At 41.4% G+C, this 14,768-nt stretch overlaps 1 protein-coding gene and 1 long non-coding RNA gene across 2 annotated transcripts in view; one reads left to right on the top strand and one right to left on the bottom strand.

Moving 5' to 3' along the window:
* The window catches only part of LOC141125811 (uncharacterized), a 31,635-nt gene extending 17,109 nt beyond the window's left edge, over nt 1-14,526 (bottom strand). The window contains exon 1 of the long non-coding RNA XR_012241399.1: nt 14,352-14,526. This is a non-coding gene — a long non-coding RNA (uncharacterized lncRNA). The remainder of the gene's footprint in view (nt 1-14,351) is intronic.
* Nucleotides 895-12,582, top strand: LOC141124080 (uncharacterized). The gene is made up of 3 exons (XM_073612177.1): nt 895-1,129; nt 1,226-2,838; nt 12,450-12,582. The coding sequence occupies exons 2-3, from the start codon at nt 1,520-1,522 to the stop codon at nt 12,580-12,582; spliced, it is 1,452 nt and encodes a 483-aa protein (XP_073468278.1). The 5' UTR covers nt 895-1,129; nt 1,226-1,519.
* Nucleotides 14,527-14,768: the final 242 nt, after the last annotated feature.

A 14,768-nucleotide genomic window follows, 5' to 3' on the forward strand; every position in this document is an offset into this window, starting at 1 on the left:
ATTAACCACAATTGCTAGGTGTGCCAGTAGGGGCTGAGACGCTTCTTGGGGTTAAAGGGCAGAGTAACGGACTGAACAAACTTAAGCGGCGATCAAACCTACGGGGGTAGCGCTAACACTTGTTACAACATGTTGCTGCAAAGCCCTAGTCTGTGTTGCAGTGTGAATGGAACACATAGGAAACAATTGTTTCCTGCGTGTCCTTGTGGTGACAGATGTTTTACAATGCAGTAAAATGTGTCACTGCATACTGTGCGAATTTAGCCTTAAAATGTTCCTAAATCCGCAACAGTAAAGTCAGTCTGTATATACAGTAAAGCATGTTTGTTATACTCACTGTGAAACATAAGGGGTTAATCCTCCACATTATGTAAAAGGGCTGTTTGATGCTGTCTTCTCTGATCCTCCCCTTCCTCCACAGTTCCCTAATCCATTTTGTTGATAGTACAGAGTCCTAGGAGGTAATCTGCACATGCTCAGTTTAGTATGTATTACTAGAGAGGTTTTTTTTTTTTTTTGAAGGGTGCATGTGATCAGCACAGGGCCAATCAGCACTGTCCATACAGAGGGTCAGGGGTCATGCAGCCTCATAGGACAGTCAGGAGAAAATGAAAACTCCTCCTACAAGCTTTAACCAGTGCTCGCCCGGACACGGATAGAAGTCACAAGACTGCTATATACTGCTGATGAGAAAAGGAATTTTTAGCAGTTTAAATTTATTAAAATAATTGCATTTCCATGTTCTCCGTACTGTGGGAGACCAGATATAGTAAATGCAAGGTCCTGGGTTTACAGTAGTAACACTTTAAAGTAGAGTAAAAGTATTTATATGACATTGCACAGTAGTAATTGTCATGCCTTCTTTAATAAGGCTTGAGATTTTCCTATTTACCCTTTGATTTAATTAGATTGCTCTATGCTGCCATCTAGCGACCATTTTGCATAACTGCTCTTACCTATTTCATGTAGTCATTTAGTATAGCTGGCTAGATTTGGTACATGAAAGCCTCCGTACTTTCAATCCCATCAGGCCTTGCATCAGCTTCCTCCACCATTTTCATCTTTTCCTACCATGGAAGCATACACATCTGCTGCTAAGCTCTACGTTAGCCATCCGGATCCATCTTCGGTATGTTTACTAATTGTATCTTCAGCTAGATAGATAGATAGGATGGCACTAATTGTATGATCTTTGTTAATTGCATTTTGTCTGTATCTGTTACAGTTTTACTCTATCTTGTATCAATAAAAGTTCAAAAGGATTCTGCGCCTACTGGAATGCATTGGTATGAGAGGAGTTAACAGTGTGCCCGAATACACCTCAGTCACGTGTAGTGAGGGGCATAACAGTAAAACGAAGGCTTCCAAGCACGGCTGGCATACAGAACAGCAGTAAAACGAAGGCTTCTAAGCACGGCTGGCATACAGAACAGCAGCAAAGCAAAGGCTTCTAAGCACAGCTATCATACAGAACGCCAGTAATACAGCAGTGTTATCAGCTTCCATATAGCCGGACACCATGTCACAGACAAAGTCAGAGCACTTCACAACAAGGTCAGAAGTTTACTCCATGAGCACAAGGAGGTCAGTGAAAAGCGAAACAATTGCCATTGCCCGCGCAAAGGCGGAATCTGCAAAAGTAAAAGCTGACTTTGCGGCAAAGGAGGCCAAAATAAAAGCTGCATTCGCCGAAAAAGAAATAAAAGCTGCATTTGCCGAGATGCAACTTAAATTAGAAAAGTTACGTATGGAAACTGCATTGGAGGAACTAGCTGCAGAGAAGGAGTCAGCGGCTGCTGCGGCCGAGGCAGACATCTTAGAAGAACTTGCAAAGCCCACCAGTGAACGGCTCAGCAACGTACTTGAAAGAAAATCCGTTCCCGACGACGGTACAGAGCGTACCTCAGAATATGTGCGGCGGCACGCCGAACCAGACAACTGCCCACTTACAGCACCGAGAGCGGACTCAACCCCTGCCATTCACAGGCCTTACGTGAAGCAAGAAAGTAAACCCGCACTCAGTCAGTTTTCAGCACATTCTGCAGCCAGGCAATCAAAACACTACGTCACAGTTGACCAAATTGAAAATGAAGAACGACGGGTTAAAAGACACAGCGACTGTATCTCTGATGACCGCAAATACCCACCAAGTTCCTGGCACAACAGAGCGCCCCCTGGCTACTCACACAACGATCAAGGTATGTCAGATTTCTTCAAGTTCTTAGCACGACGTGAACTGTTAGCAAAGGGACTTGCAAAGTTTAACGATCGCCCTGAAAGTTATAGAGCATGGCGTTCGTCCTTCAGAAATGCAACTAGAGACCTTGAGCTAAATGCAAGTGAAGAAGCCGACCTCTTAGTCAATTGGCTGGGGAATGAATCGTCAGAGCATGCAAGGAGAATCAGAGACATTAACATTAATTACCCAAGCCGAGGGCTGAGCATGATATGGGAAAGGGTCGATGAATGTTACGGTTCCCCAGAAGTTATAGAAAACTCTCTTTTTAAGCGAATAGAGGACTTTCCCAGGATTCCTAACAAAGGCTACCAGAAGCTGAGAGAACTGAGTGACCTAGTGACAGAACTCCAAATAGCCAAAGCAGAAGGAGACTTGCCAGGCCTTGCCTTTCTGGACACAGCCCGTGGCGTTAACTCTATAGTGCAAAAGCTACCTTACAGCCTTCAAGAAACCTGGATTTCACGAGGCTCCAAGTACAAGCAAAAACACAACGTCCCCTTCCCACCATTCTCTTATTTTGTGGACTTTATTCGCTATCAAGCAAAGGTTAAAAATGATCCTAGTTTTGACATCTCATCATCTGACTCTGCTCACCCTAGGTCAAGTAAGCCTGCTCTAACCCACAACTTCAAAGACGCACCTGTTGCAGTACGCAAAACAAGTGTATCTCCAACACAGGATCCAAGCAGAGAGTGTCCTCTTCACAAGAAGCCTCATTCGTTGTCAAAGTGCAGAGGTTTTAGAGAAAAGACTCTCCAAGATCGCAGAACCTTCCTCAAGGAAAACAGACTTTGTTACAGGTGCTGCGCATCAACTTCTCACCTTGGGAAAAACTGTAAGGTGAGCATCAACTGCTCTGAGTGCAACAGCTCAGAGCACAACACAGCTCTACATCCAGGGCCAGCGCCATGGACTCTTACCCCCTCACCCACAGTGGACGAGCACGGCGGGGAGCAACAAGACACAGTACCTCCTGTAGTTACACCCCGGTGCACCCAAGTCTGTGGAGAAGGTCTGTCTAACAAATCCTGCTCTAAGATTTGTCTTGTCACAGTTTACCCCACGGGTCGCAGAGAAAAGGCAGTGAAGCTATACGTGATCCTGGACGATCAAAGCAACAGATCACTCGCCAGCTCAGCCTTCTTTGACACTTTCAAAATCAAGGAAGCCGGCTCTTCATACTTACTTAAGACTTGTACAGGGGTAAGTGAAGAAACTGGGAGAAGAGCCATTGGTTACCAAATCGAATCCTTTAATGGTCAGACTACCCTGCCCCTGCCAACTCTAATCGAGTGCAATCAGTTCCCAACTGATAGAGAGGAGATCCCTACACCAGAGGTGGCACTTCATCATGGACATCTGAAGGGCATAGCACATCTCATCCCTGAACTGGATCCCCAGGCCGAGATAGCACTTCTCTTTGGGAGGGACATCATCAGAGTTCACAAGGTGAGAAAACAAATCAATGGTCCCCACAACTCCCCCTATGCCCAGAAGCTAGACCTAGGATGGGTCATCATAGGCAACGTATGCCTAGGGAGTGTTCACAAACCAACCAGCGTGAACTCTCTCTTTACAAAGACACTAGAAGGTGGGCGTCCATCCCTATTTCAGCCTTGCACCAACAGATTCCTTGTAAGAGAGAAGCCTGCCAGTGTAATTCATTCCAACCCTTACACCGCTAATCTTCTTTGTCATGAAGACAGAGATCATTTAGGGTGCTCAGTTTTCCAAAGGACTAAAGAAGATCACAAAATTGGCCCATCTATTGAAGATCATATCTTCTTGGAGATAATGAGACAGGGATTCTACAAAACCAACGAAAACAGCTGGGTGGCACCCCTGCCTTTCAAAGCGCAGAGACCCCGTCTTGCTAACAACAGAGAACAAGCTTTGAAACGCTTTTCTTCCCTCAGATCCAATTTTCAAAGAAGAACAGAAATGAAAGGGCATTTCTTCTCATTCATGAGTAAGATGTTTGAGGATGACCATGCTGAGATAGCCCCACCTCTAAAAGACAATGAAGAGTGCTGGTACCTACCAATCTTCGGTGTCTACCACCCCAAGAAGCCAGGTAAAATCCGGGTAGTGTTTGACTCCAGCTCACGGCATCAAGGGATCTCATTAAATGATGTCCTCCTAAAGGGACCAGATCTCAACAACACACTTCTTGGTGTTCTCATCAGATTCCGCAAAGAAGCAGTTGCCATAGTTGCAGACATTCAGCAAATGTTCCACAGCTTCCAAGTCAAGGAAGAACACAGGAACTTCTTGAGATTCCTATGGTTCAAAGACAATGACCCTACTAAAAACATTACAGAATACCGCATGAAAGTACACGTTTTTGGTAACAGTCCATCTCCTGCTGTTGCCATCTATGGACTTAAGCTATCTGCCCAAGAAGGTGAGAAAGACGTTACACAGTTTATTGAAAGAGACTTTTATGTAGATGATGGTCTGAAATCACTTTCTTCACCTGAAGCTGCAATAAGTCTACTCAAGAGGACTCAAAGCACGCTTGCCTCTTCAAATCTCAGACTGCATAAGATAGCATCAAACAGCAAGGTCGTCATGGAGGCCTTCCCTTCCCAAGATTATGCCAGTGACTTCAAAGATCTGGACTTAGCTACAGACTCCCTTCCTATGCAACGCAGCCTAGGACTCAACTGGGACCTCAAGTCTGACACCCTTACCTTTCAGGTTGACCAAGAGACAAAGCCCTTCACACGGCGAGGTGTCTTATCCACCATTAACAGCCTGTATGATCCACTTGGGTTTGCAGCACCAATTACCATCCAAGGTAAGATTCTGCTTAGAGAGCTTACTGCAGACACATGTGATTGGGATTCTCCACTACCTCCTGAGAAAGAGACATTATGGGTAACATGGAGAGACTCTTTAAAGACTTTATCCAACCTACACATACATAGACCATACACCCACTTTCCTCCCACAAGGGTTCAGTCTACAAAGTTATGTGTATTCTGCGATGCTTCAGTTAAAGCAATAGGAGCAGTAACCTACCTCAAGTCAGTAGACATCGAGGGCCAAGTTCAAATTGGGTTTGTTATGGGCAAAGCTAAGCTAGCACCATGTCCCGAAACCACCATTCCAAGATTGGAACTGTGTGCTGCTGTACTAGCAGTAGAACTAGCAGAACTTATTACATCTGAGATGGATCTAGAACTTGAGGACACAGAGTTTTACACAGACAGCAAGGTAGTGTTGGGTTACATTTACAACGAAAGTAGGAGATTCTATGTCTATGTACACAACAGAGTCCTAAGAATCAGGAAGTCGACACAGCCCACCCAGTGGCATTATGTCTCAACTGATCATAACCCAGCAGATCATGCTACAAGGTCTGTACCAGCATCCCGTCTCAAAGACACTACATGGCTCACAGGACCACCCTTCCTGTACAAGTCAGCGCCTACCACTCCAGTAAGGGAGACATATGTACTGCTAGAACCTGAATCTGACTCAGATATCCGTCCTCAGGTTTCCACATTACATACAACAATTTCTAACCAACTGTTGGGATCCAAGCGCTTCCACAAATTCTCCACTTGGAAGTCCTTACAAAGAGCTACTGCTTCAAAACTCACACATGAGACTCTGACAACCTTCATGGCTGAAGTATCAGCTGTAATGAATGCCAGACCTTTGACATCTATACCTAATGATCCTGAAGATCCTTTCTTGCTTACACCTTCCACTTTGCTCACTCAGAAAGTTGAGGTGATCACAGCTCCTCCAGTCAATCTAGACACAAAGGACTTATACAGATGTCAATGGAAAAGAGTACAAGTGTTAGCTGACACCTTTTGGAACAAGTGGAAGAAACAATACTTGTCTAATCTACAGACCAGGAACAAGTGGCAAGACAGCAAACCCAACTTACAGCCTGGTGCCATCGTTCTCATGAAAGACTCTCAATCCAAGAGAAACGAGTGGCCTTTGGGTTTGATAACCCAAGTGTTTCCCAGTGAAGATGGAAACGTCAGAAAAGTTGAACTCAAAGTCATTAGGCAAGGCCAGCCTAAACTTTTCCTCAGACCTGTTTCTGAACTTATTTTGTTACTCTCCTCCGGAGTGCCATGATGTGTGGTATCCGTGGGAAACCAAGCGGGGAGTGTCATGCCTTCTTTAATAAGGCTTGAGATTTTCCCATTTACCCTTTGATTTAATTAGATTGCTCTATGCTGCCATCTAGCGACCATTTTGCATAACTGCTCTTACCTATTTCATGTAGTCATTTAGTATAGCTGGCTAGATTTGGTACATGAAAGCCTCCGTACTTTCAATCCCATCAGGCCTTGCATCAGCTTCCTCCACCATTTTCATCTTTTCCTACCATGGAAGCATACACATCTGCTGCTAAGCTCTACGTTAGCCATCCGGATCCATCTTCGGTATGTTTACTAATTGTATCTTCAGCTAGATAGATAGATAGGATGGCACTAATTGTATGATCTTTGTTAATTGCATTTTGTCTGTATCTGTTACAGTTTTACTCTATCTTGTATCAATAAAAGTTCAAAAGGATTCTGCGCCTACTGGAATGCATTGGTATGAGAGGAGTTAACAGTGTGCCCGAATACACCTCAGTCACGTGTAGTGAGGGGCATAACAGTAATACTACACTATTGTTAATTGCTATAATCAAATGGCACAGTTATGCATATCGGCACTTAGCTAACTTTGGAATGTGCTTGCTTGCAAACTGATATCATTCTACAAGCAATATAAACATACACACACACAAATATATTCTGATACGTCAGAGGGAGTGGTAAGAATGAATGCATTAAGATCAGTCACACAAGAAATAATCATTATTTCACATCATTGTGTGTTTAAAGTGTTCGGTTGTGAAGAAGTTGACAGGTGTGACAGATCAGTCACTACCAAAAGATAGGAAAAGGGTGTGTCCTTCCTTCCGTTGGCTCATTCAGCTGCAGGTATGTGTTTGTAAAATGATAATAACCCTTCCACACTACAGAGGAATTCTTTATATAAATGTGAAATGAAACAATCCAAAACACCCAAAAACAAAACAAATCAATAACAGTAATAGTAAATCACCAGCAGACGTGTTAAAACAGTGAATAAAACATTCCCCTATACAACAGTGCATGCTAGTCTGCTTATAAAATATGCAAAACAATCATTATCCAAGTAAGGATTATCAAGCACCTGAGAAAGAATAGTTTTGCACTTATAAGAATTTGATATTTAGACTATAACCGTGGCCAAAAGTTTTGAGAATAACACAAATATTAATTTTCACAAAGTCTATTGCCTCAGTTTTTATGATAGCAATTGGCAAATACTCCAGAATGTTATGAAGAGTGCTCAGATGAATTGCAATTTACAAAGTCCCTCTTTGCCATGAAAATGAACTTAATCCCATAAAAAAAAAAAATCTCTACTGCATTTGTGAAGAAGGCTTCAGGGTGCCCAAGAAAGTCCAACAAGCGACAGGACTGTCTTCTGCAGTTGATTCGGCTGTGGGATGGGGGGGACCACCAGTGCAGAGCTTTCTCAGGAATGGCAGCAGGCAGGTGTGAGTGTATCTGCACACACAGAGAGGTGAAGACTTTTGGAGGATGGCCTGGTGTCAAGAAGCAACTTCTCTCCAGGAAAAACATCAGGGGCAAACTGATATTCTGCAAAAGGTACAGGGATTGGACTGCTGAGGACCAGAGAAAACCTTGTCCAGAGACGAAAAGGTGAGCGCTACCATCAGTCCTGTGTCATGCCAACAGTAAAGCATCCTGAGAGCATTCATGTGTGGGGTTGCTTCTGAGCCAAGGGAGTGGGCTCATTCACAAAAAAAAGAACACAGTCATGAATAAAGAATGGCAAAAAAACATCCTCCGAGAGCAACTTCTCTTAACCTTTCAAGAACAGTTTGATGATGAACAATGCCTTTTTCAGCATGATGGAGCTCCTTGCCATTAAGCAAAAGTGATAACTAAGTGGCTTGGGAAAAAAAACATCAACATTTTAGGTCCATGGCCAGGAAACTCCCCAGACCTTAATGCCATTGAGAACTTGTGGTTAATCCTCAAGAGGATTGATTATGCAAAAACAAGCTGCCATCAGTCAGGGTGTGGCCCAGAAGCTGATTGACAGCATGCCAGAGCGAATTGCAGAGGTTTTGAAAAAGAAGGGTCAACACTGCAAATATTGACTCTTCGCATAAAGGTTATGTCATTGTCAATAAAAGCCTCTGACACTTATGAAATGCTTGTAATTAAACTTCAGTATACCATAGTAACATCTGACAAAAAGATTGAAAAACACTGAGGCTTCCTCCCTATTTCTTCTTTATATACCTATTTTCTCTACTAGTATTACCAGACTCTTTTATCTTGAGTATTTAGCCACTGCACTGAATGTATGTATATTGAAGATCCCCCTGAGGACATTTATTCCTTGGGGGTGAAGCAATTTTATTACTGTATTTCTCTAGCATACTTTGATTGTGTTCCTCTATTCATAATGATTGTGCCTTTATTGATCATTTTACTCTTTTAGGGGGCATGATCCCTTGCGAGTATTGTTTTTGGTGCATTGTATTTAGTAATCTGAGTTTGGATTTCATGTACTTTTTAATGTTTTCTACTTTAAACATTTGTATTGTTCTTGTTTTCAAATCTATTAATTTTTTAAATAATTTTCATTTAAATAAACATTTCAAAACATCCACAATCACAAATATCATTTCTACATCCCAAAATTACATATAACATAACATATAAACATACCACAGCAATAATTAAAGCCTCTTTTAATATTTAATTATTCCCAATCTTCTCTATCTGGGACAAAAAAAAAACCCACATTGGTGAAATCATTTTTGTGTTTAAATCCTCCCCCCCCCCCTCCTTAGGGGTGGATACCAAGATGGCTGCCTATCGATATCCACCAGATTCTCCTAAGTGTACATGTCCCTTTACCAAAGATTATCCCAGTTACACTACTTTCTAGTGAAATCCTAACACAAAAAGGGGGGAGGAGAACCCCCCAAAATACCCTTTTTCTCCCTTTCCTTCCTTTTCCCCCTAAACACTCCATACAGTATAGCATGAGATGTTTTTAATTTTGTTTATTTAAGGGTGGATATTGTGATAGCCCATATGGTTATTCACCCGATTCACCAACTACTGTGTGAAACTTTACATACACAAAATTAAAAAAAAAGAGAGGGGATGGGGGGTTTAAAGTGAGATCATTGTTCTTGTAATCCATCGATATTTGTGAATAAAAACATATTCAACCATAAAAACACTGAGGCAGCAGACTTTGTGAAAATTAATATGTGTGTCATTCTCAAAACTTTTGGCCTCGGCTGTTGAGCTGTTTTGTTCATCTTTTCTATACATTCAGGTATGCATGTGTACTTGCCTGTAGTAGCCTCATGATCCACTGTTAATCTGGAGATGTCCTCTGCAGTATTTGCTCTCTGCCACTAGATGTTGCCAGTCTTCTGAGCTGAATGGCCACTAAAGCTGGCCCTAGAGGGATCTAAATTTGGCTGGTTAAGCAGGAACCAGCCAAATTAAGATCCATCTATGAACAGGCTGGTTGTACTATGTACAACCAGCCTGTCGTTTTTTTTCATACAATTTCTGCCACTGGATATAGCCGGCAGCAGTAATCATTGTATTTTGACAGCGGGGAAACCTGCTGTCAGAATACAATAGCACAGCAGGAGGGATTGCTAACTAACTGCTAATCAACACTAACTGTGTTGATGGGGGATTTGAGCGATGTTCTTTCCCTCAACCTGTGATTGAAGGAGAGAAAATTGCATAACCTATGGCAACCCTAATGAACTGATTACATGAAAATGCGATGAATGTTTATTAACCCACAATACATTCATTTAGAAGAAGAATTCATAAACTTTTATCACTGCCCCCCAAGGGACTCAAAAAAGTTTACAAACTTTACCTATATATATGTAATCAGTTCGGTGCTATAATTATGACAGCATTGCAGTCAGTGGCGGCCGCTCATGCAGCACGCAGGGGCGCCTTCCCCCATAATCCATGCGCCTGGCCCCTAGTCTACATGCAGGGTGCCGGGCGCATCGTTTTTAATGTTGGTTTTTTATTTTGAAGCACATAATTAGAGCCTGAGGCTCTAATTGGCTTCAAAAAGGCAGAGCACTGCGCCCCGAGCCCACATTAGAGAATTTATATTTGCTAATGTCTTCCTGCTTCTCCTCCCGGCCAATCAGGAAGCGAATCCTGAGACCTGATTGGCCAGGGAGTCTTAGGACAGGTATTTATCAGTGCTGAGAAATACAGGCAGATACATGTCTATCATGGCCCCAAATGTATTCTGCAGCAGGAGAATGACCCCAAGCATAGAATGCATTACGATAAAAAAAACCTTCTGCCTTTACAATCACTTTAAGAACGATTTCAGTGTAAAGAAGAACAAGGAGTATTGGAAGTGATGGTTTGGCACCACAGAGCCCTGATCTCAACATCATTGAGTCTGTCTGGGATTACATGAAGAGACAGGAGGATTTGAAACAGCCTACATCCCCTGAAGATCTGTGCTTAGTTAATCTCTAGATGTTTGGGACAACCTACCTGCCGATTCCTTCAAAAATGATGTACATGTGTGCCTAGAACAGTGTTTCTCAACTTCAGTCTTCAAGGCACCCCAACAGGTCATGTTTTCAGGCTTCCCATTATTTTGCACAGGTGTTTTGATCAGTTTCACTGTGAAAGGGGCCATACACAGTATACAATTCTTTTTAGATTTTTTCCTTTATATTTATCAAAACCATATAATATGAGGTCAAACCTAAACACTTTCAATTTGTTTGCAATCAGGCAGACCCCTACACTACATAGTTGAAGGTAAATCTAAAGGAAACCAAACAACAACATTTGTATAGTGTGTATCCAGCTTTAGTAATTGCCACAGCCATTTCATCTGAGGGAAATCCTGAAACACTGGCCTAGAAGAATTGATGGAGTTTTGAAGGCAAAGGGTGCTCATACCAAATTATTTGGATTGCTCTTCTGTTCATTTACTTTCCATTTTGTTAATTGACAAAAACACTTCTATTTCTGAAAGCATCCTTAATTTACAGCATTTTTTTCACACATGCCTAAAACTTTTGCACGGTACTGTAAATCATATTGCAATTGCTCCTGCTGGATGGGGAATTAGGTGTAAATGAATACATTGGTAAACCACCTTGGGCCGATGTTCTTGAATCCTTTTAACCAGTGTATTATAACTGTAAAGTCTCTTTCCTTGAAGATCTTTGTAAAATCTGCAAAGATGTTTCATTTCATTCCGGAATGTTTTGTCGTATGTGTAATGCTATTTTTAAAACATGTTGGAATCCTAGTTTGTTTTATGTGTTCTGGTTGATACCATATTTTATTTGAATATTTAAATATGATTTTTTTTTCTATTTGCATCCTCCATCGACATCACCAAAAAAATTGCAAAAAGAATGCCGGCAACTCGATTGCTTCTTCTTAAGTCTTTATTGAGCACAAACAGCAGTGTGACATCAAAACAGTAACATGTTTTGGCAAAAGCCTTCCTCATAGCATACAGATTTACAATAAAATCACGTTCATATAGGAAAAGGTGTCCATTCCTCCACAAAAGGGGGTGGTACAATCCAATTTAAAATCAATTAACAATTAAAATCATGTGAGGTTGGTAGAACCAGAGAAAAGGGGGAGGGAAAGAATGGAAACACAAACTGAAAACTCTAGGGCAAACAATTATTAACCCCTTGTGGAATCAAATTATATTATTTTAAAAACAAGTTCACATCCATTCTACTGTTCATTTCACTAGGAAATCGAATATTCAATCTGTGTATCCATCACAGATGGAGTAGGGTATGGTGTGTATCCCCCCCCCCCAACAGATCTTCTCACCTGTTCCAGACAGTAAAAAGAAAAAGACTCCAGATTACCACCATGAACTGTTCTAAAATGTTTAGATAGATTTGAAATTTTGCATTGCTATTTAAAGTGTCATTGTAGTGTTCTGATATTCTAATAGGTAGATTGCGGATAGTGCATCCCACATACTGTACTTTACAAGTACTGCAATCATTTAGGTATACAATCGTCTCTGGGTTACAATTTATAAAACTTTTTACTGGATAAGTTCTACCTTGCTTTTTCTGTGTCTTTTACACTGTTTACAGGTGTTATAACCACAAGGATAGGAGCCCACTGTCCCCAACCATGAAATGGAAGGGGAAGTGGAACGAAATAGAGAAAGCGAAAGCATTGTACCCAAAGTATTATGATAGAAACAATCTGATTGTATTGTTGTGAGTAAGTGGTCACAAAGTGAACAACTCTCCTCCCACTGGACTATGCCTTCTTTCTGATAGAAGAGGAATTGCCAATCAGATCACCACGTTCTCTATTTTCTGCCAATCTTCTGCCTCTATCTATTAAATGTCCGCTATATCCTCGCTCTCAACCTACTGGAAACGATGTTACATTCATTAACAAAATCCTTATCAGAGGAACAGTTTCTCTTTGCTCTGATGAACCCACCCATTGGCTATGCCCGCACTGTATGCGCTGGATGACAACTCGATGCCAACAGAAGTGAGTTACCTGCACACTGTTTCCTGTAGGTTCTGGTAGAAATTATTCCACTATCCAAACATCCCACCAAAGTCAAAACCAGATAATTAATACTGACCCGATCTGAAGTGTGGGTAAACTCCAAATTCAGATGATTTGTATTCAGAGAAGCCGAAAAATTAGTCCAATTCATTGGCTGACCCCTTCCATACAAATATCAAATCATCCAAAAAGTGACAATACCAATCAACATAATCAATGAATTCTCCATATGGGTTACCATGTGGAAAGTCTCCTCCCATCAACCCATCTATAAGTTTGCAAGAGAAGGGGAAAATTTTGAACACGTTGATGCACCAAGGCACTGTAAATAATACTTAAAGTCAAACATGAAATAATTGTATTTTAGCAGGAATTCTATAGCCATGCACAAAAATTCGCACAACTCCCGCTTATAACAACTATAACATGTAAGGTGATATTTAACAGCTTGGAGTGCCAAGTGGTGTGGTATGCAGGAGTATAATGTTTTAACATCCACTGTGATCCAACAACTATTGGCCGACCATATAATCTCATGTGTATGTGCCAATAAATGTCCTGTAGACCCTAAGATAGCCAGGTAAGCATTTAAACAAGGGTTGTAAATGCTCATCCACCCATTCACTGAGTCTTTATAATGGGGATCCAATACGTGCTACTATTGGGCGTCCCTGAACAGGGTATTGTTGCTTGTGTACCTTTTGAAGATGGTGGAATATTGGGGTCGCAGGTTTATCTGTAAATATGAAATCAATAATCTTCTGTTCTAAAACACCCATTTCTCCACCATCATCCAAAAGTTGCAACAAGCCCCGTTGAATACCATCAGCAGGATCTGAATCCAGTGGCCTGTAGGTGCTGATGTCATTTAATAGTCTGAGAGCTTCTGAATTATAATCTTCTGTATTAAGAATTACAACTGCTCCACCCTTATCCACTTGACGGATTGTTATATCAGTTCTAACCTTAAGTTTTTGCAGAGCCTCGTGTTCCCCTTTACTTAAGTTATGTTTAACATGATGTGTTTGAGACTCTGTCAGCTCCTTAAGTTTGCTGAGCTCCACTTCTACTACTTGCTGGAATGAGTCTACCACTTCACTCCTAGCCTGAATGGGATAGAAATACCTGTCTCCAGTGGAGACAAGACTATTTCTAATCCCATGAGACCCCACATCAGATTCAGATAATAAACTTTCTAAAGTGGAAATCATAATAAGATGATCAAATGTGAAAGAAGAAATCGTAGTATCATCAACTGGAGCCACACTTGATGCAATCTCAGTTTCTAGGGCTCCCTGATCAAAGTGTTTTCTCAGCAAAAGATTCCTAACAAAATTAATGTCCAGAACGGTAGATAGGCCATCAAATTGGCAAACAGGAGCAAAGGATAAGCCTTTTGACAATAAGTAAAGTTCACTGTCAGTCAGTGTAACAGATGATAAATTCAGCACATTTATTATACCTACTTCTTGGATTTCCCCGTTCTCCTGGGATATTTTCCATTGCCAGATTTTTCTACTTGTCCTCCCACGTCTTGATCTTTTTTTTTTCTTCAAATGTTGATTGTTGCCCTGCATGTTTTTTGATAATACAGCAGGGGAATCCTGTTTGGAAAAAACTGAGCTGGCTGAACTGTGGGAGGTGTTTGGCAATCCTGACTCTGAAAATTCAGATTGAGTATCAGATGTCTCTGGGGAGCTAAAGTTAACCCTTTCCTCTCCTGCAGAGCCAGATATTTGTTTCTTTAGAATAAAGTGAGGGAATGTGCGATTTTTATGTTGATAGACAAATCCATCCTCATAGTCCTTGAGATCACGTAAGAACTTGGATCTTTTTGTTTCCACAATTTTTGATTCCAAGCTTTGTGTATTCATTAAAGGGGT

The sequence above is a fragment of the Aquarana catesbeiana genome, linkage group LG01 (genome assembly GCF_042186555.1).
Source record: "Aquarana catesbeiana isolate 2022-GZ linkage group LG01, ASM4218655v1, whole genome shotgun sequence".
Taxonomy (NCBI): Eukaryota; Metazoa; Chordata; class Amphibia; order Anura; family Ranidae; genus Aquarana; species Aquarana catesbeiana.

Bases quoted from the DNA above. Each gene is read 5' to 3' on its own strand.
- LOC141124080 (XM_073612177.1), top strand. From the start codon at position 1,520: ATGTCACAGACAAAGTCAGAGCACTTCACAACAAGGTCAGAAGTTTAC. The intron at 2,839-12,449 runs GTCAAGTAAGCC...CACTGTTTACAG, and splicing joins TCTGACTCTGCTCACCCTAG to GTGTTATAACCACAAGGATA.